This window comes from Paramormyrops kingsleyae, chromosome 1, assembly GCF_048594095.1.
Source record: "Paramormyrops kingsleyae isolate MSU_618 chromosome 1, PKINGS_0.4, whole genome shotgun sequence".
In the NCBI taxonomy this organism is placed as follows: domain Eukaryota; kingdom Metazoa; phylum Chordata; class Actinopteri; order Osteoglossiformes; family Mormyridae; genus Paramormyrops; species Paramormyrops kingsleyae.
Genome location: NC_132797.1, coordinates 2,704,181 through 2,729,452, shown reverse-complemented (window position 1 = coordinate 2,729,452; position 25,272 = coordinate 2,704,181). Strand labels below are relative to the sequence as shown.

The 25,272-nt window shown below is 47.5% G+C and overlaps 1 protein-coding gene across 1 annotated transcript; it reads left to right on the top strand.

Annotated features, from left to right (window-relative positions):
• The first annotated feature begins 384 nt into the window (after positions 1 to 384).
• On the top strand, positions 385 to 25,204 carry pik3c2g (phosphatidylinositol-4-phosphate 3-kinase catalytic subunit type 2 gamma). Its single transcript, XM_072714919.1, has 33 exons — positions 385 to 485; positions 1,132 to 1,708; positions 1,894 to 1,973; positions 5,478 to 5,635; positions 6,185 to 6,299; positions 6,551 to 6,662; positions 6,769 to 6,839; positions 7,215 to 7,278; positions 7,407 to 7,532; positions 7,744 to 7,765; positions 8,235 to 8,424; positions 9,680 to 9,802; positions 9,912 to 10,040; positions 10,294 to 10,408; positions 10,672 to 10,805; positions 10,921 to 11,109; positions 11,241 to 11,334; positions 11,436 to 11,530; positions 11,737 to 11,920; positions 12,047 to 12,154; positions 12,241 to 12,333; positions 15,888 to 16,017; positions 16,919 to 17,055; positions 17,330 to 17,499; positions 18,059 to 18,215; positions 18,645 to 18,754; positions 19,160 to 19,328; positions 19,837 to 19,955; positions 21,376 to 21,472; positions 21,562 to 21,628; positions 21,908 to 21,999; positions 22,667 to 22,792; positions 24,303 to 25,204. The coding sequence occupies exons 2-33, from the start codon at positions 1,211 to 1,213 to the stop codon at positions 24,453 to 24,455; spliced, it is 4,227 nt and encodes a 1,408-aa protein (XP_072571020.1). The 5' UTR covers positions 385 to 485; positions 1,132 to 1,210; the 3' UTR covers positions 24,456 to 25,204.
• Positions 25,205 to 25,272: the final 68 nt, after the last annotated feature.

Below are 25,272 nucleotides of genomic sequence, written 5' to 3'. Positions count from 1 at the left end.
AACACACCTAACAACAGGTCTGTAGCAGTGTGTGGATCACTGGGGTTGTACGCTGTGCCTATGGGCAGTAGGTCACTGGTTCTAATCTCAGGGTCAGCAGAGTGAGGTCACCACTGGGCCCTGAGCGAGGCCTTTAGCCCCAGTTACTCTCGGGATTGGCCGACCCTGCAGTCACTAGGTGTCTCAAACGTCACAGAAGGATTGCATTACACTGTTAGGTGACGCTGCATGTTGTATTGTGAAAGGTATTCTTGTAAGCAGCTAGCTTGGCAGATGACCAATCAGATTAAGGGGTTGGAGTTTGTGAACATGCTTTCTGGAAGAAGCTGTTTTTTTCTCCTTCAGTTGGGCGTTAAGTTTTACCCTCCAAAGGCTTGATAAGTCTGAGGTAAGTTTATGGTCTGAACAGGAAAGCAGTCTGCAGGATCTGATGGAGCTAGCTGGACGGCTTATACCGCAAACATGGAAGAATATACCTGATAAAGGTAAGAGTTGCCTCTTGTTTTGCTTCACATAAGGTGTTTTAATGTTTACCAGCCTTGGGACATTTGTGACAGATCAAAGTAAGACATTAAGGTCTGTTTTAAGAAATTTATTTTAAGTAGGGAACTGACAATCCATAGACATATATTTTTATGTTTTTTTTTTTTTAATAATAATAAATGAACAACGGAAGAAAAGGTCTAAGTGCAGTGAGCACAGATTGTTCAAAGTGCAGCATGTAAATACTGTGAACAAGGCCAGCAAATGAATGACTTTGAGTGCCTGGTGGACAGGGCTCTGGGCTACTGCAGAGATAATAGCCGGGAAAGAGCCGGGAAAAGGTGCCGGCTCACATTCAAACCTCTCTGCCGGTTAGGGACGGGCCACGTGCCGTTCACTTACTGTTAATCATTACACCTTTATGGGGCTGACTGCTGTTTTGTTTTCAACGGTCTAACAGCGCTTCTGGTTTCTAAAGCCCAACAAGATTCACATTTCAACAGGGCATGACTGTAATTACGGCTGTCACTATAAACCATGATAAATTTATTCTGGAATAGCTAGCTAAAGAAAATACCACAAATCAGGTTCCGGCTATTTGACCTCTGATTCAGAGAGTGATAATTCTATTGTTCTATGTCCCTAAAGTTGCAGACAGCGTGATGACAGAAGATGAGAGATTCCATTGAACTCCAGTTAGTTCCAGTCTAAAGCTTTTCCACCAGTGATGGATCCTTCTCAGGAAGACACCTACTGGGTTCAGGGGAGGGACAGTGACACTCCGCTGCCCCTGATGGATGACTTGGAAATGGCTTTAGCTTACAGATCAGGTATATTCTTAGATAATAATGAGCAAGACATATACAACTCTGTCCCAGTCCAGCATTCTAAGACGGTCGGGCCAGACGTACCGACTCGGGTTCAGACCGCTCCCCTGGTCCCCCCGCCGTCTGATCACCAGTGTAACCTGCCACCCGTACCCCCCCGACCCCCAAAAGGTGACTCTGCTGAGGCATGTCTGGCCCGACCCCCGACACTCCATGAGGGTGGATCTTCCTCTAAATCTGCTCTCCAGGACGACTGGGGTGGAAATCCACCCCTGCCCCCCCGCACTCGGGCCCTCAGCGAGCAGCCCGTGAAGCACCACAGACCCCTCTCTTGTATCTCCATACCCTCCAGTAACCCTCCGAGTCGACTCGGCCGAGCGAATACCACAGACGACACCGTAAGTACCACTGGTCACGTACTCAGGAGACTGACTCACTGGATGAGAGCCGGGCAATCGGAGGCACTGGGGAAGTGTGTTTGCAATGAATGACTGAAGGGAGAAGATTCCTGCTGCTACACACCATGGAGCCATTTCCTGTTTTGCTTGATCAGTATGTGAATTTTACTTTTTGTCTTGCTTAGGGCAACTGGACCCTGAAACTGATTGACACAGCAGAGGAGGGTAATGACAGACTTTCTGCATTTCGTAGGTCGGTCTCTGGGTAAGGACCACATTTTCGGTCTGTGGAGTAAACTGCACAGCATTTTATAGATATACTATAAATGTTCTTAACTATGTCTTTCAATGCAAATTTTGACATGCCTAAGTAAACACATATATGATGCTTCAAATTTACGATGATGCATTACTAGTGTAACCATAGCGATATGCCGTACGATACTCTCTGCTGATACAGAGTGATGGCAGCGTCCACACAGCCACACTCCCGGTCTCTGTAGCGATCGCGAGCGTAAACATCTCATACTGATTTACAATGTATTGTACTGTTACTTATTTGTTTATCATATCATATTCATATTCAACAATATGTTCATCTGTTAAGTTGAGGAGCATCTGTATATAAAATATATCTGGGATCCCATCCTGGGGGGTATTCAGATGATTAAGGTCTGCATTCTAGCTGCACTACTGTCTAAGGGGGTCAAAGGGGCACGGATACCCCGGCAGATTCAGGGGGCCCAGCACTTTTCAGGGGCCCTACCCAGGGGCGCAGTAGGGGCACGGATACCCCGGCAGATTCAGGGGGCCCAGGACTTTACAGGGGCCCTACCCAGGGGCGCAGTAGGGGCACGGATACCCCGGCAGATTCAGGGGGCCCAGTACTTTACAGGGGCCCTACCCAGGGGCGCAGTAGGGGCACGGATACCCCGGCAGATTCAGGGGGCCCAGCACTTTACAGGGGCCCTACCCAGGGGCGCAGTAGGGGCACGGATACCCCGGCAGATTCAGGGGGCCCAGCACTTTACAGGGGCCCTACCCAGGGGCGCAGTAGGGGCACGGATACCCCGGCAGATTCAGGGGGCCCAGCACTTTACAGGGGCCCTACCCAGGGGCGCAGTAGGGGCACGGATACCCCGGCAGATTCAGGGGGCCCAGCACTTTACAGGGGCCCTACCCAGGGGCGCAGTAGGGGCACGGATACCCCGGCAGATTCAGGGGGCCCAGCACTTTACAGGGGCCCTACCCAGGGGCGCAGTAGGGGCACGGATACCCCGGCAGATTCAGGGGGCCCAGCACTTTACAGGGGCCCTACCCAGGGGCGCAGTAGGGGCACGGATACCCCGGCAGATTCAGGGGGCCCAGCACTTTACAGGGGCCCTACCCAGGGGCGCAGTAGGGGCACGGATACCCTGGCAGATTCAGGGGGCCCAGCACTTTACAGGGGCCCTACCCAGGGGCGCAGTAGGGGCACGGATACCCTGGCAGATTCAGGGGGCCCAGCACTTTACAGGGGGCCTACCCATGGGCGCAGTAGGGGCACAGATACCTTGGCAGATTCAGGGGGCCCAGCACTTTACAGGGGCCCTACCCAGGGGCGCAGTAGGGGCACGGATACCCCGGCAGATTCAGGGGGCCCAGCACTTTACAGGGGCCCTACCCAGGGGCGCAGTAGGGGCACGGATACCCCGGCAGATTCAGGGGGCCCAGCACTTTACAGGGGCCCTACCCAGGGGCGCAGTAGGGGCACGGATACCCCGGCAGATTCAGGGGGCCCAGCACTTTACAGGGGCCCTACCCAGGGGCGCAGTAGGGGCACGGATACCCCGGCAGATTCAGGGGGCCCAGCACTTTACAGGGGCCCTACCCAGGGGCGCAGTAGGGGCACGGATACCCCGGCAGATTCAGGGGGCCCAGCACTTTACAGGGGCCCTACCCAGGGGCGCAGTAGGGGCACGGATACCCTGGCAGATTCAGGGGGCCCAGCACTTTACAGGGGCCCTACCCAGGGGCGCAGTAGGGGCACGGATACCCTGGCAGATTCAGGGAGCCCAGCACTTTACAGGGGGCCTAAATAAAGTATTTAATCAAATCCAGGGCAAGAGTTACAGGGGAAAAATGATAAAACTAACATAAAAATTGAGTTGGAAGATTTAAAAACACATTATCTAGTTTTATGTTATTTGATCATAAATCTGTCAAACAGTTGGATATTTGTTATGACAAATGGTTGAAAAATCATTAAATCACAACAAGAAATGACAATTTTAATATATCTAAAAAGATACGGTGATGTCATTTGCTCTACAAAAAAAACATATACAGTGGTACCTCGGTTCTCGAACTCACTAGAACTCGAATTTCTTGAAAGTTGAACAAACCAGTTTGACCTAGAACTCGATCTGAATATCAGAAGTCGAACCGTGATCGCTGACCTAATATAAATTGTACGCGCCAGGAAATGAGTCATACAACAATGCAATTCTTACTTGAATGCCTTCATCACAGGCTGGACGATTAACCAAATAAAGCAGCGCAACATTACAGTAACTAACAATAATAAACCACTAACTTACGTGTACTATTAGAGCATTTATGTAATTTATTTAAACTTTATTTTACCAGGTAAATTAACTGAAAACCAGTTCTCACTACTTTACGTGATATTTGGGAGAAATAGCAGATTACGCATCTGAACTGCCTGGGATACAAACGTCATGCGTGTAACTAAACTCTTCAGCCAATAAGGGCAAAGGTGTGTCGTCACGGAGGCGGTTCCAGTTTGTGCAGCCGAGTGAGAGGTCGCAATGCATCTAACCGTAATGCATTGCGTCAGGATCAGAATGCGTTGCTTTAAGCCAGCGCTGTAAGCAAGTCGAACGCACCCAATGACCGGACTGGGGAAACAAACTGAAACGCGGACTTAATACAGAGGACTAATGACAACAACCAGAAACAGCTGATCACATTGGGATTCCACACGAGGTTAACAAGGGGGCGTGGTACACGGAAAGAGCGGACGATCGGGGCAGGACAGGGGTAATGTTGGGATAAGATCTTTATCGTTTTGGAAGCCATTAAGAAAAAAATGCTGCTCTTGTTTTATCCTGTTCATTTTGTGTTTAAATGCTAAAGAAAAAAAAAAAACATATTTAGGTGTAATCTTGGGGGGCCGGGAACCAATTAATTGGTTTTACATTATTTCTTATGGGAAAATTTCGATCAGAACTCGAACTTTTTAGGAGTCGATCTGGAGTCCGGAATGGATTAAGTTCGAGAACCGAGGTACCACTGTACTGTATTTCATTGTAGCGTTTCTTTTTCAAAAAATTCTCAGGTTTGTAAGAATGACCCATATACTTTAAGTGTAGTAAGCCGTTCCTTGAATTAGATTCATGTGGTAAATCACAAAGTCCCTGTGCCACGTTTTGCTTGTAGCCAGAATCATTGAGGGTTCAATCCTTTTTTCTTATGCGATGAACTAATTTGACTTTTTGCGCAGACAAAAAAATGTGCAGAACTTTTCACTTGTAAAAAGCACTTTTGCACCTGCTGGTGGAATATGGCCCTAAGATTGTTGTATTTATTACAACTGTATTTGTCCCAGGTACAGTTCATGTTTTACTTCTCCTTTCCTATGTGGTTATGCCTGTCACTGTAACCCAGAAAAGGGTTTCATTCTGCACTCGGATTCACTCCAGTGAGACAAGGGCCGATGTTTCCTGATGTTCAGTGATGTGTTTAGCTGTGTTCTCTGCCCTTCCAGGCTGATGCAGTGCTACCCGTACAGTGACAGGACGTTCAACCCTGGGCTGGTGTGGGGTCGCATCTCACCTTTCCATCCCAGATTGCAGGAGGACGATATGGTCGACATCAGCATGACTGCTGCGTGGCTGCCACATCCGGTCCCGTTCACAGCCCCTCGTGAGTCACTGTGTTGTTGCAGCAGAGCTGCCATGGAGTAAATAATCTAAATTATTATGTCATGTGCGTTTCTGTTTATATGTTGAGTTTTGGGCCAGGCAATGTCTGTCACCTCAGAACACCAGCGTTGGAGGTTCAAATCCTGCTCTGTCACTGTTTATATGAAGTCTGTATGCTCTTCCCATGTTCTTCCCATGCTCTTTCCATGCTCTTCCCATGCACTTTCCATGTTCTTCCTGGGACTCCTTTGGGTCACATGGTCTCCTCCCACAACCCAAACTCAGTTAGGGGCATTGGTGCGTCTGAGTTGCTCATATGTGTAAATGTGTGCCCTCTGATGAACATTCCATCCAGGCTGTTCCAGAGGCACCCCCTCTCCACCCCCCCCCCTTTACCTTTAGTCTGTATTGCATAACCAGGTGGCAGAACAGTGGATTTTGAGTATTGAATTGTTTTTGTGTCTTAGGGAGTTTCATGCCTTTGGAATGTAGCAGGAACGCGGGTCCCTGCATGTTGGTAAAGATGTCAGCCAGGTCTCCTCTGTCACAGTCAACAGGACGGTGCGGAACCTGATAGAGGTGCTCTGCTTCGTGCTGGAGGCCACTGATGCTGATGCAAGCCAGCACCTCCTCAAGTTCTGTGACTCTGAGGAGTTCCTCAAAAAGTGAGGAACATCACCTAAGCCTTTGACTGTGCATTTTGATCCTGGAAATCCAGCCCTGCTGTTCTGTAGATATAGTTTAGATATACAGTGACTGAATAGCTGAATCACAGTGCAGTAGTGAGACCTTATAACCTCCTTGGCAGCATTACCGTAGCAGTGTACGCCATCGTTAATCTGTGCAGCATGTTATTTCCCCTACAGTCCCTGTGTTTCATTAGTCCTGTCTTGCTTGCCCTGCGCTCTCTCCTCAGTGAGGAAATGCTAGGAATGCATGAGAGCATCCTGACGTGCCAGAGGTTACGCCTGCAGGTTTCACTCAGACTCCTGCATCAGGACCACGTGAAGGAGACTCTGGCCCGCGATGTGAGTGCCGTCACTGGCCGTTCTGTCGTGACAGCTGTGGAGATATTTTACGTCTTTTGCGTTTTGCAAATGCAAAATTGAGAAGGTAAAACAGCTTCTTCTCTAGCATGAAGACGACAGCTGCCCTTTTGACATCAAACACCTTTTGGGTTCTGCTTTTGTCTTCAATACATCGAGGTAAACATGCCTTTATATACGCTACTGTTTACCATATATATGATGTGGTGAAAAGTGATGAACAAGACATGATACACCTTTGTGTTTCCAAAGGAACATTTTGTTTGTATTTTAATAGGTAAATAGGTTTGTATTCCCAGTGTCAGTAAATATATTCTCCAGTGTTTCGCACATTAGATATTAGATAGAAGTACCATTCAAATAATATTATTGCTCTTGTATTGGCCTAAGAAACTCACAGATGAATCATAAGCCAGCAGGACCAGGGACTTCCTGACCCTGCTTTCTCGAAACAATGTATTTTGCTTTGGGAAAAAAATGTCAGATGAATAAATGAATAGAAAAGAATCTTCTCATTGAATCTGCTCCACACAGGACTGCTCTGGAGACCCACCTGAAGTACTACAGCAAAGAGATTCGGCAACTCATCCAAAGCCAGGTGTGATATTTTCATCGTGTCCTGCTGAATGATGGTTTTTTGGGGCTCCCTTAGGACTGACAGAACCAGTCACTACAACTTCGAAACCGAACTGGTACTGAATTTGAACCAATTTATATACCTTGCAGTATGGAAACAATGTGGTTCCAATAGCAGAAGAGGTCCAGACAATTAGCAGTTTGCTGTGTGGAGTTTCCACAAGAGAACTGGAAGATGCCATCGGTGAACTCCAGAGAACCAATCATCTGAGACTGGTAACACACTCCGTCTCTGACTTATATAGGGTGTTCCTCGAAGTGACTTAATGCCCTGTATAAAATCAGAAGCAATACGTTACCTGATATTATTTGTTCATGTAAACAACACATATGCCTCTTTGGCTCAATACATGAAAGTTGTTGACATATAGCCGTAAATAAAAGTCTTGTGCTGACACAATGTGTGTGTTCTTCCACCTATTTTTAGACTTGTGTGGAGTATGAGCGAGGTAAGCCTGCAGACTGACCGACACCTCATCGCTCGACGTGCGCCTCTGTTCCATGTGGTCCAACCGCCCTGCTTTCATGTCCTTCCTGTGCTGCCCTGTTCTCGGCTCTTTGGTAACACCAAGGAGTCATGGGAAACGGAAGATTAAGAACCGTAACGAGGGAGGCGGGGGAAAAAAATCACATAGGAATGAGGTTTAATATGCTGAGCACATCGACCAAAGTGGAACAGGTGTTGGTCGGTATTAGGTATTCCCATCAGTGACATATTGATCATTTCCAGACTAAAATCTATTCACGTAGGCTTATAGACCACATTGGAACAGAAATTCCCCTTAATGACATCAGATGGTGAAATCATTTAGGAATGATGGGTCTTTTGTCAGTCTTATGGAGAGGCGTCAGTTGGCTGGGGTTCAGGTGCAGTGCTCAGAGCGATTGCAATAGCTGCTTATCTCATTTTGGGCCCAGTGGTGCTACGGCTCGACCATGCCCTCAGCCGGCTGCTGCACACGTTCTTCAGCAACTTTGACTCTGATTACCGAAGTGAGCAGCCATTCCGCGGTCCCCAGCCCCTCAGCGCTGACGTGGCCAACAACGACGAAATCCTCCAGCTCGATCTGGCTGCCTTCTACAAGCTGGAGCCCAGCTGGATAGCAAGGTATGTGGGCAGTCTAGCTGGTCGTCTTGATTTTGAGCAGTTAGAAGAGTGTCATCCCTGCCTCAGTGAGACAGAACCTCTCCAGATGGGATTCCACTCTACCTTGGAAACTATTTAAGATAGGGGTGTGCTATCTGACGATATTAGATCTGATTAAGGAACTGATTAAAATGTCTCTGCAATCAGTCTTTACGGAGAGATTGTTAGTATTGTTCTATAGTGCAGATTCTGTCAGTTGCGGTTCTGTGGATCATGCACGCACTAAAGTTGTTTTGTCAGCCAAATCGACACGCCAGCAAAAAGGAAACCATCAGTAGCGCCTTGGATTTCTTCCTCGCTACCTTTTATTCACTCGTCCCAACATGCAACACATTCCACAACACAACGTAGCTGCATGGACGTCGTGGAGGAGTCAGCTTCTAAAAAGAATTCCACATTGGTAATATGGAACTTGGTTGGATTTTCCAAAACTGATACAGCGCAAAAACTGTTATTTGTCGTGTCAGACGGCAGCATGACAAACATTTTACTGAAAGAGTATGCTGATAGTCAGTGTGAATGCATCAGCTGCTACAAACATGCGGTAATTTGCAAAATAGTCTTAAAAACGGACATGACAAAGAATCGTGATTAGATCGTGGAGTGTGATCCTACCTGAAAAAGAATTGTGATATTATATTTTTGTCATGTCGCCCACCCTTAATTTAAGGTTAGGTAGTACAATAGCTGCATACACAAAACCAGGGGCTACATTTGACCCTTGAACTCTACAGCTGTGAGGCGAAAACGCTATCCAGGATAGCTACCATACCTCCACGGCAACAGTGACAGTGCAGAACTGTAAAGACAGCAGTATGTGCAGACATTCTACTGTGTGAATATCGCCATTAAAGAAGCCAAGTGATTAAAGAGAGCCTGACACGTTTAATTTATCACAATAAAGCCGAAATCATAGAAAGGTGTACCATCTGTCGCAAGTCTGAGCTGCGGATTTCATAAATCATGAATAAATAAACAGGTCCAGTCTGCGTTTAAAGTTGGCTTTTCTCTCTTTGCCTTGACCTCCTTCTCTGAAAGAGAGTAATGCACTTTAAAACCCTTTTTAACCATTCTTTTGTTCTGTCTGCGTACAGATTCTTTTGAAATATTCACATGAAATATTTATACGAATCGCTTTGTCTCCCCTCTCGTGATAAGCATTAAGCATCAGCTTCCTCTAAAGCCATCCTTCATTTGTCCCTTTGGTCACATGCAGTCTTGATTACTTCTGCATCTCGTGTGCCCTGACCTACGGCTCGAAGCAGCTGTGTGAGGCTGCGCTCTCAGAAAACATCAGCACAATCCTGTCTCTGGGAAACAAGCTACAGTGCAGCAGGAAGTAAGATCCACTCTGCTGCTTGTGAACGATGGCTCTCGAAGGCTGGATCATTGCTTGACCTTGACGTTGACTCCTGACAGCTTTGTATTTCTCCTGTCCTGAACCTCAGGATGAGCTTCCCAATTCAGATCAACAGCCTGCCTTATGAGTCCATGCTGACCTTCCGTCTGCTGGGCTCGAAGCAGGGGAAGACCCCGGAGCTGTTGCGATGGGCTGTCCTGCCCCTCTTTGCTGACAAGTAGGTGGCATTTGCTCTGTATGTGTAGGGGGCTGCTGATGTCGAGTCAGTGATGCTGAACGCGGTGGCTCATCACCATGGCATGGCAGTAACACGTTGTGTCATAACATATCTATTTTCGTGGCATTTTTGGTACTGACTCTGCTCTTCCTGCTAACGATGATGGCTAAGTTTAAGTTTAGGTTTATTATGGCCTGTGTGGATGGTAATGGACGGACCATGGACGTTAATGATGACTTGCTGTCTTTCTCAGCAAACTTGTCAGTGGCACAGTTCTGCTGAGCATGTCTGCACTCGAAGAACTGACTGAACCACCAACACCTGGAGTGTCAGACAGCCACAGGCAAGCCACAGGAGTCATTCTACAGGTGAGCAATTAATGTTGCTGCCCCCTGGTGGCACACCTTGGATATTGCACATACACTAGCTGATAGGAGGGAGGTGTATGTAGTGCCAACAGTGTTCTGGGATGAAATTTCATTGTTCATCTTATCAGCCCCACCCCCACCCCCCAAGATTGCATAAGCCGGTCTCACAATTATGTTTTCCGTGTACCTTGTACTTAAGCCAAATCAGCACTGCAATCCCGGATAAAGCGGGACTGTTTATTTATCTGTCTTCCACTTGCCAGGTGGAGTTCCCAGATACACACAGATGGGTGTATAAGAGACCAAAGTCACTCGCCTGCTCCTTGTTTATCACCCCTCCATTTGAGGAGCTACACAAGAAGATTGTGAACGTGTCCCAGAAGCACAGCGTGTCCTTGTGAGTCATCCTCGCTCCCGGGCGGGCTAACACAAGATGACTTGCCCATTTTGGCCGTCCGGTGTGTTGCACAAGCATCCCTACCTGAAATCTCGTCCTCAAATTTGTGTCCCAGCTTGACAGACAATGAGAAGGCCTTCCTTTGGAGCAAACGGCACTCGTGCAACAAAGACAACACCTACCTGCACCTCCTCCTCTCCGGCGCCCCACAGTGGACACCAGAAGACCTGTCGGAGATCTACGGCATTCTGGAACACTGGCCACTGCGTAACCCGGAGGAGGCCCTTCTCCTACTCAGTGATTGGTGGGATTTCATGGCGTTTGCCTGCAGGAATTTGTAGAGTTTTTGATATGAAATAAAGCACAACCACTATGAAGTGGTCAGCTTCTGCCAGTGCCACTGTCTTATGCGATGTTGTCATGCTGTATGTCCAGCTTCCAGGACCAAAATGTGCGCAGGGTGGCAGTCCAGCGTCTGGAGCAGCTCTCAGATGTGGAGCTGGAGGGCTGTCTCCCTCAGCTGGTCCAGGTGAGGGCTCTGGCTCTACGGCCTGGAGACCTCCATGTTTGTTACTTGGCACCAACAGCAGGAGTGGGCTAAACTCCCCCCCCTCCCCGAAACATCCACAGGCTCTGAAGCTGGAATGGAACCTGAATGGGCCCCTGATTCTCCTCCTGCTCTCCCGATCCCTGCAGAGTGTCCGCATGGCTCATCAGCTCTACTGGTGAGTGCAGGATCGGCATCTCATCAGGATCAGGTGTGACAGGGTTAAAGGTCATGGTGAACATTAATGTATCATAGCTTGGCAAAATCCCCCAAAGGCAGAATTTCTCTCAAAGTTAGGAAGCATTCTGTGAAGGCCATCTAAGAGGGAGTGGGTACTGCCGCAATCGATGCTGTAATGGCTGGCGGCACCTCTGTACTCCACAGGCTACTGGAAGACGCCCGGGAGACGAATAAGCACTATCAGAGCTGGTATAGCAAGGTACAAGCCGGACTCAGGTACTGCTGCGGGCGGCAACTGCGGCAGGAACTGGAGAATGAGCACCAGCTGGTCAAGCTGCTCATGGCAGCGGCGGAGCGGATCCGCATGGCGGACAAGGCCAAGAGGAAGGTCAGAGTTTGTACGAGAGACCAGTTGGAACCTTCATCATGTTGTGTATGCCTCTTGCTCCTGTCACAGCTGGCACTTGTGGAATGTGGTATACAGCATTTGCAAATCCTGTTTCTGGTCCTACAGGATATCTTAAAACATGAAAGAATCAAAATGAGTGACTTCTTCAAGGGAGGGGTAATGTGTCGCCTGCCACTTGACCCTGCCCTCCTTGTGCGGGGTGTGGACATAGAGGTAGATCCCACCGCACTGGTGTCCCTTATGTGGCCAAGCCTGGTTATGTTATGCACATCTCTCAAGCTCTTCATTATCTCTTTTAGGCCTGCAAATTTTACAACTCCAATGCAGCTCCTCTGGGAGTAGCCTTTATCAACGCGGACAGTCTGGGCAGAAACATTTCCATCATCTGTAAGGTAACTGTTGGACATAAGATTGAGGATCGATGACTAGGTCATATGGCTTTTACACTTTCAGAAAGTTTGTTCTTCAGTCAATGATTTTATCCAAGGTGATTTTAACACTGGAGGCTAAGCTAAGGGTACAAACACAGGCTTCTGTTTTTAATACCAGAGGCTAAGCTAAGGGTACAAACACAGCCCTCTGTTCTTAACACCCAATGCTAAGCTAAGGATACAAACACAGGCCTCTGTTTTTAACACCGAAGGCTAAGCTAAGGGTACAAACTCAAACCCTTGTTTTTAGCAATGAAGGCTAAGCTAAGGGTATAAACACAGGCCTCTGTTCTTAACACCCAATGCTAAGCTAAGGATACAAACACAGGCCTCTGTTTTTAACACCGAAGGCTAAGCTAAGGGTACAAACTCAAACCCTTGTTTTTAGCAATGAAGGCTAAGCTAAGGGTATAAACACAGGCCTCTGTTCTTAACACCCAATGCTAAGCTAAGGATACAAACACAGGCCTCTGTTTTTAACACCGAAGGCTAAGCTAAGGGTACAAACTCAAACCCTTGTTTTTAGCAATGAAGGCTAAGCTAAGGGTATAAACACAGGCCTCTGTTCTTAACACCCAATGCTAAGCTAAGGATACAAACACAGGCCTCTGTTTTTAACACCGAAGGCTAAGCTAAGGGTACAAACTCAAACCCTTGTTTTTAGCAATGAAGGCTAAGCTAAGGGTACCAACACAGGCCTCTGTTTCTAACACCCAATGCTAAGCTAAGGGTACCAACACAGGCCTCTGTTTCTAACACCCAATGCTAAGCTAAGGGTATAAACACAGGCCTCTGTTCTTAACACCCAATGCTAAGCTAAGGGTATAAACACAGGCCTCTGTTTTTAACATTGAAGACAAAGCTAATGGAACAAACCCAGGTCTCTGTTTTTACACTGATGGCTGAGCTACGGTTACAAACATAAGCCTCTGTTTTAACACTGGAGGGTAAGCTAAGGGTATAAACCCAGGTTTCTGTTTTTACCACTGGAGGCTAAGCTAAGGGTACCAACACAGGCCTCTGTTCTTAACACCCAATGCTAAGCTAAGGGTACAAACACAGGCCTCTGTTTTTAACACCGGAGACTAAGCTAAGGGTACAAACACAGGCCTCTGTTTTTAATACCAGAGGCTAAGCTAAGGGTACAAACACAGCCCTCTGTTTTTACCACTGGAGGCTAAGCTAAGGGTACCAACACAGGCCTCTGTTCTTAACACCCAATGCTAAGCTAAGGGTACAAACACAGGCCTCTGTTTTTAACACCGGAGACTAAGCTAAGGGTACAAACACAGGCCTCTGTTTTTAATACCAGAGGCTAAGCTAAGGGTACAAACACAGCCCTCTGTTTTTACCACTGGGGGCTAAGCTAAGGGTACCAACACAGGCCTCTGTTCTTAACACCCAATGCTAAGCTAAGGGTATAAACACAGGCCTCTGTTCTTAACACCCAATGCTAAGCTAAGGGTATAAACACAGCCTTCTGTTTCTAACACCCAATGCTAAGCTAAGGGTACCAACACAGGCCTCTGTTCTTAACACCCAATGCTAAGCTAAGGGTATAAACACAGCCTTCTGTTTCTAACACCCAATGCTAAGCTAAGGGTACCAACACAGGCCTCTGTTCTTAACACCCAATGTTAAGCTAAGGGTACAAACACAGCCCTCTGTTTCTAACACCCAATGCTAAGCTAAGGGTACCAACACAGGCCTCTGTTCTTAACACCCAATGCTAAGCTAAGGGTATAAACACAGGCCTCTGTTTTTAACATTGAAGACAAAGCTAATGGAACAAACCCAGGTCTCTGTTTCTAACACCCAATGCTAAGCTAAAGGTACAAACACAGGCCTCTGTTTTTAACACCGGAGACTAAGCTAAGGGTACAAACACAGGCCTCTGTTTTTAAGACCGGAGGCTAAGCTAAGGGTACAAACACAGGCCTCTGTTTTTAACACCGGAGGCTAAGCTAAGGGTACCAACACAGGCCTCTGTTTTTAACACCGGAGGCTAAGCTAAGGGTACAAACACAGGCCTCTGTTTTTAACACCGGAGGCTAAGCTAAGGGTACCAACACAGGCCTCTGTTTTTAACACCGGAGGCTAAGCTAAAGGTACAAACACAGGCCTCTGTTTTTAACACCGGAGACTAAGCTAAGGGTACAAACACAGGCCTCTGTTTTTAAGACCGGAGGCTAAGCTAAGGGTACAAACACAGGCCTCTGTTTTTAACACCGGAGGCTAAGCTAAGGGTACCAACACAGGCCTCTGTTTTTAACACCGGAGGCTAAGCTAAGGGTACAAACACAGGCCTCTGTTTTTAACACCGGAGGCTAAGCTAAAGGTACAAACACAGGCCTCTGTTTTTAACACCGGAGACTAAGCTAAGGGTACAAACACAGGCCTCTGTTTTTAAGACCGGAGGCTAAGCTAAGGGTACAAACACAGGCCTCTGTTTTTAACACCGGAGGCTAAGCTAAGGGTACCAACACAGGCCTCTGTTTTTAACACCGGAGGCTAAGCTAAGGGTACAAACACAGGCCTCTGTTTTTAACACCGGAGGCTAAGCTAAGGGTACCAACACAGGCCTCTGTTTTTAACACCGGAGGCTAAGCTAAGGGTACAAACACAGGCCTCTGTTTTTAACACCGGAGGCTAAGCTAAGGGTACAAACACAGGCCTCTGTTTTTAACACCGGAGACTAAGCTAAGGGTACAAACACAGGCCTCTGTTTTTAACACCGGAGGCTAAGCTAAGGGTACTAACACAGACCTCTGTTTTTAACACCGGAGGCTAAGCTAAGAGTACAAACACAGGCCCTTGTTTTTAGCAATGAAGGCTAAGCTAAGTGTATAAACAAAGGTTTCTGTTTTTACCACTGGGGGCTAAGCTAAGGGTACCAACACAGGCCTCTGTTCTTAACACCCAATGCTAAGCTAAGGGTATAAACACAGCCTTCTGTTTCTAACACCCAATGCTAAGCTAAGGGTACCAACACAGGCCTCTGTTCTTAACACCCAATGCTAAGCTAAGGGTATAAACACAGGCCTCTGTTTTTAACACCGGAGGCTAAGCTAAGGGTACCAACACAGGCCTCTGTTCTTAACACCCAATGCTAAGCTAAGGGTATAAACACAGGCCTCTGTTCTTAACACCCAATGCTAAGCTAAGGGTATAAACACAGCCTTCTGTTTCTAACACCCAATGCTAAGCTAAGGGTACCAACACAGGCCTCTGTTCTTAACACCCAATGCTAAGCTAAGGGTATAAACACAGGCCTCTGTTCTTAACACCCAATGCTAAGCTAAGGGTATAAACACAGGCCTCTGTTTTTAACATTGAAGACAAAGCTAATGGAACAAACCCAGGTCTCTGTTTTTAACACCGGAGGCTAAGCTAAGGGTACAAACACAGGCTTCTCCTGGGTATTAGCTAGGCCACCATGCTTTATGGTTTAAATACCTGGTTTGACAAGGGTTTCTGTTTGGGGAGTTTCTCAGGAGTTGTCATGTGTCTTGCAGACTGGCGAGAACTTGGGCCAGGACATGCTGGTGCTGCAGGCAGTCCGTGCGATGGACCGCATTTGGCTGGAGAGTGGCCTGGATATGCGCATGGTTACTTACAGGTGTGTCGCCACTGGAAGAGACCAAGGTGAGTCTTTGCAATGGGTTCCATTGGTTTTACAGTCTGATGGCCAAAGCAGAGAGGCTGAAGAAGAGCTTCTGTCCTCAGGCAAAAAACATGCCGAATGACTCAGAGTTGCCAACTCTCATGCAGCAGGTGTGACAGTCACGCTTATGCAAGAAATCTTATTGCACATCTATATTATTCCATTAAAAACTTAAAGTTAACTTCAATAAAAATGTTGGAGTAGTTTGCAAACCCTAAAGACTATTTACAAGGTGATAAAACCATAATACCTACATGTAAACGTGTATGCATGTGTGTGCAGAATCGAACTGAAAATCTCATGCCAGTCAGCAACCCTGATGACTTATTTACAATTGTCAGTTCATTATTAATGTCTCTCATTTGCAAACTGCTTATAAGGCTATTTTGCATCCTGTCTTCCAACAGTACTTTTGTGCATAACCTTTTATTTATTTTCTGTTTAGCCTTTGTCTTACCCTACTATACCTACCCCTCCAAATCCATGTGACAAATAAAATCTGGAATCTTGAATCCACAGTCACCACACTGGGGGAGGGGTGTGGAGAGACACCTATACAGATGGTGTCCCACTGACTCACGGTTGACTTAAATCACACATTTGAGTTAATGCGTGATTCACACAGGGAGTCGTAACTCTTCATCTTTAATGATGTAATCAAAGCTGAGGTGGAATTCCGAACATTCTGCAGGTCTGGCAGGTGGCTGGCTGCTCCTGCCATTAACAGTTATAGACACTGCAACACAGTGAACATCTGCAACATAGTGACACTGACAGACAGAAAAAAAGGCAGTGGGAACGTGTGCTCACGCATGCTCTTTTGTGTGTGTCTGCGCATGCGTCTGCGCGTGCGTCTGCGCGTGCATGCCGGCCCTACACCAGGACTGCTAGAGGTCATTCCTGAGGCAGTGACCCTGGCGCAGATCCAGCAGGAGTGGGGGCTCCGTGGCCCCCTGCGGGAGGACACTCTGGAGAAGTGGTTCCACATGTGGAACCGCACCGAGGAGGAGTATGAGGAGGTACGAGCACCGTTACCGGATCAGACTACCATTGATACTGCAGCTGAGCAGAAAGCTAAAGAATAACTTTGAATTATGGGTAAACAAACATTTAATAAAGAAACAACTGTAGCCCATTAAGTGAGATCTACACTCAGAGGGACCCTGCAGCTATACAGAAAACTATTGTACAAATAAGGGTACAGTTTTTAAAAACAAGGCTGGTGATTCCTTTGGATGAAAAGGAGGTGCCGACTCACTGAGGAGGTGCTCCTCCCTCCCACTGTATCTCCAGGCTGTGATGAACTTCCTGCATTCCTGTGCGGGCTGGTGTGTGGCCACCTTCATCCTGGGCATCTGTGACCGGCACAACGACAACATCATGCTGAAACACAGCGGGCACATGTTCCATATCGACTTCGGAAAAATCATGGGCAACGCCCAGAAGTTCGGCTCCATCAAGAGGCAAGCCCCTCCAACTGTCCACACAGATCAGCTCTAAGTCTCAAGGCTGTACCTGTTATTTCGCAGCTGAAACACTGGATGTTTCATTTTTAACTCCCATCCACCCATCTTCTACTTCTTATCCATTTCAGTGCTCCGGGGATTGTTTGAATTATTTAACTTAAAATATAGGAGAAATTAACAGGAGAATGTAGGAGAAATGAACACCGTAAATAAGAGATTCAGAATGAAATATAGGTGAGTTACGTGAGCAATGTAATGGAACTGTAATTTGAAGTATGTTTTCAGTGGAGGTGAGGAAGCAGCTAAAATCTCAATTTAATTTCACAGTGCAATAAAATATCTCCGGAGATAAAATACAGCCCCTCTAAGATTCTGTGGAAAGTAGCGTTTCAGACCCAGCAGAGAAATGTTCAGAGATGCATAGCAGCAAGTTCCATTCTTGTGTTGTGATCTCATTTTATTTAGAACAAATAAAGCAGAAATAAACGAGTTTTCACTTCATGTTGTTCCCCTGGGATACCTTCTGATTGACTGGGACATTCTCCTGGCTTTGCAGAGACCGCTGTCCGTTCATCTTCACGTCCGAGATGCTGCACTTAATCACGGTTGGGGGCAAGATGGCGCAGAGATTCCAGAGCTTCGTGGAACTCTGCTGCAAGGCCTACAACGCCATCCGCAGGCGCTGCCCTGTACTGCTAAGCCTCCTGGAGCTGGTGAGAGCATATTCTAGCAGAGGTAGGCAGTTCAGGTCCAGAGAGTAGAAGTTCAGGGCGAGAGTTTGTTTCAGAGAGTTGAGTGTAAAGAGTCACAGTCACAGAGTACTGAACTGGTTGGTTGAAACAAAATCTTGGTCTGGACTTTTAATCTCTGGATCTGAATTACCCACTTCTGCTTTGTAGAATGTCTCTGAAGGAGAGAATGCCCCTGATCACACCCGGTATTCGAACTGTTCTAAAATCCACCCTATAAACACAATACACCTGTTCATTAGTGCACATTTAGCTGTAAGATGATATCCAATGGGGGGCTAAGTTAGTAAGGCTAAAATAGACGTGATCACAACACAAGGCCTGTATTGTATATTTTGCTGCTGCTTGGATTAAAAGTGTGTCCTACAGTCATTTCTCGTGTGGTGCCTGTAGATGACTGGAGCTGGGTTACCTGAGATGAAGAACAGTCAGGATTTGCAGTATGTCTACAACAACCTCCGACCTCAGGATTCTGACCTGGAAGCTGCATCATACTTCACTAAGTACGTACCCTAAACGGGTGGCATAGCGGTTGAGGAGGTAGACCTGGGACTCAAAGGTTCAACGCCCAGGGATTACATTACTCTGACTCCTGTTATACCTTAAAGTCAAGTGATAAATGCTACAGTAAACAGAATTGAGTTTTGAGGGACAACTTGTCTAATTTAGTCTCAGTACAATAACCTACAAAACAGATTAGAATAAAAGAGATTCCAAACTCAGTCTTGATGAATGATACCCTACAGTGTAAGAAAGGTTATAGATAATTAATTCCCCTCCTGCTAGCAGAGCCTGGATAGCCTCCTCCTACCTGCTAACACCCAGTTTGTGTCCTTGCTGCTTATTCCTGCCTTGTAGCTGCTTCTCATGGGAAACCCAACTGTTATGTGACTTTTCTCTTCCACCAGGATGATTAAGGACAGCCTTTGCCTGAGTCTGCCAGTCAAGTTCAACTTCCTGATCCACAGCTTCGGCCAGTCCCTCAAGGCCAGGCAGCCGGCCCAGCCAGTGCCCAGCCCCCACACCAACATCCAGGAAGCCGTCATCCAGAAGTTCTCAGACAAAGGCAGAACAGTAGTAAGACTCGCCCTTCAGACACCTGAACAGTCATTTATGCTAAACGTCAGTGTGACGAATCCTGAACCTTAAAAATTAAGGGACATATAATGTGCCATGAAGAAGTCAACAGTCAGCAGCTAAATCTGTGTATGGTAATGTGCCAGGCATAAGCAATCAACCGACCAACCAACCAATCAATCAGTTGGTCATTCAGTCATGGTAGCTTGGACTGTGACCACAACTTTGCTTAAGACTTTACTTCAGCCTTCCATACTCAATATTTTGTACATTATACTTCAAAGATCTTTAAAATTCTCAGAAATTTGGTCGTAAATGTGCACATTGGCTGCAAAATTAATATTTTATTGCCGTCGTATTTGCAAATGGTGGTTAGCCGAGGTAATGGCTAATCATGGAGTTGTGTATTTTGAATCCACATTGTGCCCATATTGTTTGTAAATTAAATAGCTCATATCCATTTCGCTAACTGCACTTCATGGTACTGAAATGATGAACCTTGGAACAGACATATGAGCTCCATGTGAAAATCGAGGATGGTTATCTGACCTGCGAGAGAACCTTCAGCGAATTTGAGATGATCCACAAGGAACTTCAGAAAAAGTTTGTGGAGTCCTTGCTCCCAGAGTGAGTACAAAGACTGTAATTCTGCGAAATTCTTCTGCGTATGATGGCTGTTACACAATGGCTGTTATCACATGTTGTTGCACCTTCTCAGCTAGCTTGCTGTCACCTACAGAGAGCAAGTTGGGGCAGGAGTAATGAGAATTGCCCCAAGAGGATCAATAATGTATCAGTTGTTGTTGTTATTTAATTATTTTCTGGGATATCCCTGTGGCTTTTGTAGGTTGTGTGTGTCTGGTAAGGTGATGTCTGTAATGTATGTGGTCTTATTCTGTTTGTCCATCAGTGTGATGTCAGGTCTGTGGTAGCGGCCGATTCTTTCTGTGACTATGCTTCTGTCATAGGGCAGCTTATTTCACTTGTTTAATATGTTCTGTTTTATGTGGATGTTGTGTAAGTTAAGTGGTGTGTAGATGGTGTCTGCATGGACTATAACATCGTGCAGTGCTGATGTGTTCTGCTTTATGTGGAAGAAGCTTCTCATGTGTTTGTCTGTGTATTGTGGAGATTTGGTATGTCTGTGAGGCACCTTCCCCCAGTGAGAGGGTGAGCCTCAGCGGCTGATTTTGGGTGATGATGTTTGTCTTGTTAGTAGTGTACGTGTTTTCCGTTGGAGCTGTTGTAACTCTGTGGATGTTCAGTGTATTACTCCAAAGGAATATGTAAGTATTGGTATTGGTATTGCATATGTGTTGATGGCTTTGACTGTAAGTGTGTAGATGTGATTTTAGGGTTAGTGTGTGTTGAATGTGTTTATACTCAGTAAGTCTGGCCTGTTGGAATCCCAGCTACTTGTATAGCTCATTCTTTGTCGTTGCACCAGTTTGGTCACCAGTTTGAAGAGTCAAGCCTCCTTGTCTCAGGGTTCCTTCTTCTACATGGAGTGTTTTGCATTTGTCCAGGCCAAACTCCCTGTTATATGGAGCAGATGCTGTACGTGCACGTTGGTTCCGGCAGACTGGATGCTCTGCTGGTGTTGGATAATGAATTTATATCCATAGTGTGTACTACTGAGTCTGATAGTGGGTTAGGAGCCAGACAGAACCAGAGAGGATGGAGCACATCTCCCCGAAAGACATCTCTCCTGATGTAGATTGTATTTGTTAGCATTGTTGTGTTGTTGATGTGAAGGTGGATTGTTGTTCTCCAGCGTCCCATCAGTGTCTGCAATAATTGTATAAGTGTGGGGTGCATCCTGTTCATGTGTGATGTCTGTGTTAAGCCATTTTCTGTATTAGCCATATATTATTATTATTATGTAGATGGCTTTGAGCTGTTGGGTGTTATGTGCCCTCACTGGTGTTCAGAATCAGAAGCTATTTTGCCATCATCTTCTCTATATTTGAACACACTGCTAAAGCAAAGCTGGATGAAATGTATTGATGAATATATAACAGCCTATTTTATACCTGGCAATTCACAGGTTCCCTGGTTGGTACAAAATGTCTTTCACTGCCAGCAGGAGAATGACTCTGCTTAACAAATATCTGAAAGAGCTCTTTAATGGTCCCTGCAAAGGCGTGAGTAGCAGAACTCCTTCTGACATCTACCGCATGAAGATAATCATGGAAGGCTGAAGCTTCTTCTCCTGATTTCTATCTGCTCACAGAATGAAGTTGTGTGCAGTTTGTTTCTTGATGGTCCCAAGACACATACAGCAGAGGAATCCAAAAAAGGTGCTGTTTTCCAAATATGTATCATTCTAGGTTATGAGTTATATTCTGTTTCAGTTCTTTGGTTACTTATTACAATATATGCTGCACAATGTCAGCCTTCACATTTGATCATAGTTTTAATAATCCCTTTTACATGTACACAGTTCTGCCAATATCGTTGTTAGTGGAACGTTCTTGTGATGAATAAAATGTCTGCCTGTGAATGGATGGATGGAGAATCAGAGGGAGGCAGCCCCAGAATCTGATGGTACATTACATTTCCTGCTATGTGGGTTCCAGACCTGGCCTGGCCGAGCAAACCTCAGATCCAGCTGTGTATGACCTACAAGGACCTCAAGCTAACGATTCTCATCAAGCATCTCAAGAACATTGTCAGTTCCCTAAGTGGCGTCCTTGTCACCTTTTCGCTTTTGTTGGTCACTCACACTATGGTTGTTTACCAGACTGACGGTTTTCAATGTCATAGTTACTGTACATATAATAATTTCAATATCATTTATAACAATATAATATGTAATATTTTATAAGTAGGCCTGGCCAACCTTGTTCCTCTTGGAGAAATTAAATTGATCTATTCCCTTGAATTTGTTTTCCACTCAAGCCCATTTGATAATTTATCTGTCAAAGACTGTAAAGGGGGAAGCTCTCCAAATATATAAGAAATGGAAATTGCTCCATTTATAATCATAGTTAAAATCAGATTAAACCTCTGAACCGTGGGCCCAGGGCTTGGTAGAGTTTTCCTATGCACTTGTGATTTATTGTGTCAGCTTCTCAGGGATTTGTGCAGAAGGAATCACTTATGACTTATATGCACAGATGTATTCATAAATATCTGCTGCATATAAATATATGGCCCTCTCAACTGTATGCCAAGCCTGAGAGACTAAATGAGACACTCTTTGCATAATTGGTGAACATGAATGAATACCAAGAATATTGAAATTATAGACAAGTTCAAAGTAGATATACGACTCTAGGAGCCTGTAACTCATTCGCTGTGATCCCTAAATTGTGCTGTCATCCGACATGACCCAGAGGATGCCCAATGGCTCTTGTCCTGATGCCTACGTGGTGACACGACTGCGGCCGGACCCGGGGAATTGCTCCAAGAAGAAGACGAACATGGTGCGGAACAGCAGCAACCCCACGTTCAATGAGCTGGTGAGGAACCTGGCCGGTCATGGTGCCAGCTGTCTGGGGGGATGCTGCCAGCAGCAGGGTCGCAGGGCCACAGGGGAGTAGGGCCAGAGGGCCGCAGGGGAGAAGGGCAGCAGGGCCGCAGGGCCACAGGGGAGCAGGGCAGCAGGGGAGCAGGGCCACAGGGGAGTAGGGCAGCAGGGCCAGAGGGTCGCAGGTCAGCAGGGCCACAGGGGAGCAGGGCCGCAGGGCCACAGGGGAGAAGGGCAGCAGGGCCACAGGGGAGCAGGGCAGCAGGGCCGCAGGGGAGAAGGGCAGCAGGGCCACAGGGGAGTAGGGCCAGAGGGCAGCAGGGGAGCAGGGCAGCAGGGGAGCAGGGCCACAGGGGAGTAGGGCCGCAGGGCAGCAGGGGAGCAGGGCAGCAGGGGAGCAGGGCCAGAGGGCCGCAGGTCAGCAGGGCCACAGGGGAGAAGGGCCACAGGGCAGCAGGGCCGCAGGGGAGAAGGGCCGCAGGGCCACAGGGAGTAGGGCCAGAGGGCCGCAGGGGAGAAGGGCAGCAGGGCAGCAGGGCCAGAGGGCCGCAGGGCCACAGGGGAGAAGGGCAGCAGGGCCACAGGGGAGTAGGGCCAGAGGGCCGCAGGGGAGAAGGGCAGCAGGGGAGCAGGGCCACAGGGGAGTAGGGCCGCAGGGCAGCAGGGCCAGAGGGCCGCAGGTCAGCAGGGCCACAGGGGAGAAGGGCCGCAGGTCAGCAGGGCCACAGGGCAGCAGGGCCGCAGGGGAGAAGGGCCGCAGGGCCACAGGGAGTAGGGCCAGAGGGCCGCAGGGGAGAAGGGCAGCAGGGTCAGAGGGCCGCAGGGCAGCAGGGCCAGAGGGCCACAGGGGAGAAGGGCAGCAGGGCCACAGGGGAGCAGGGCCACAGGGCAGCAGGGCCGCAGGGGAGAAGGGCAGCAGGGCCGCAGGGGAACAGGGCCACAGGGGAGATGCTGCCAGCAGCAGGGGAGCAGGGGAGAAGGGCAGCAGGGCAGCAGGGCCACAGGGGAGCAGGGCCACAGGGCTGCAGGGGAGAAGGGCAGCAGGGCCACAGGGGAGCAGGGCAGCAGGGCCGCAGGGCGAGACTCTGGCAGAGATCCTGCTCTCTGCATTACCTTGAGTCTCCCTTCTTGGATGACCACCTTACCTTTGTAATCCATCTTTTACCATCCCTGCTGGTACACTCCCATTTTTGTTGTCTTCGATTGGGTGGGTGGGACCATAGTTTCAGACAGTGATTCAGGCATATTTTTGTACCTAATCCTGTACCACCACATATACTTCCACAATAAGGATGTGCCCGTTTTACTGGAAGCTCATTCAGATCCTGGTAAAGAGATGATGAACACTGTCCCAGGATGAACTGTAGGGCTGCTTCTGCCAGCCTATGCGACTGTCCTTAAGTGTGCGATTTGTTTCCTTGGCAGGGCTGTTGTGTAGCACATTGCTGTTCATTATATTGCTGATGCATGGTGATTTGGGTTTGCTGCTTGTCTCCTTCCAGATTGAGTACAGCGACGTCCAGTCACTCCAGGGCAAAGTACTGGAGCTACATGTGAAGAGCAGGGGCACCTTTCTGGCTGCGACCAATATTTGGCTGGCTGACAGGAGGATGGGCACAGATGAATGGTTCCCATTAGGGTCCTCCAGTGTCTGACGCCCCCATGCTCAATCGGAGCAATATAAATTACTAACTATGTGTCGGACATCTATTTGAAGCGGTGTTCCGCCCTTCGATCACTAGGGGGAGCTCTCAGAGTGAAAGGATAGCAGGTTACTCCCTCCAGAGGAGCATTTGCCAACTGTAGACTGTCTCTTTTGCTTCTTGAGGCAGTTATTTGGTATTTTTCTCCAAAATAGTTTGTATTTGTTCCTTTAATAAGCATAAGTGTGTTGCAAAATTGTTACAGTCAGAAAGTTTACTGAGAATTTGTAAATTACTGTACAGCTCTTCTGTTGCCATATCAGCATTTTGTGTTGGATTTACTTTATACTGAATGTTTAATATTAATGATTCAGTTGACTATAAATATGAATCGTGCTTGTTAAAGCAAGGTGATCAAATACACGAAACCTCAAAGGTCGCAGGTGTGGAATTTGAGTTGTGCAGCTGATCGCGAGTCACAGAGCTCCGCCCCCGTCTCATGCGGCTGCATCCTGCCGGCTGACTAATTGCACGGCGAGCAGCGATAATTTCAGCCCACAAACATGGCCGTAGTTAGACAGCTGTGGAGTCAGAGCAGCATCCTGCCTTCCTTCCAAACCAGTGTGTTTTATTATTGATGTCCGACATCATAGGCACAAACTCCAGACTTTACGGAAACCCCCCCCCGACGACAGGATTGAGTTTGAGTGATGGGTGCCAGCAATAGGGCCTCTTCTCCCCGCCCCCCGACCCCCACCTACCCTTCCAATGCTGCCCCAGATCACAGGGCCCCCTATTCCCCTCCAGGATTCCTCCACTGCTGTGACTT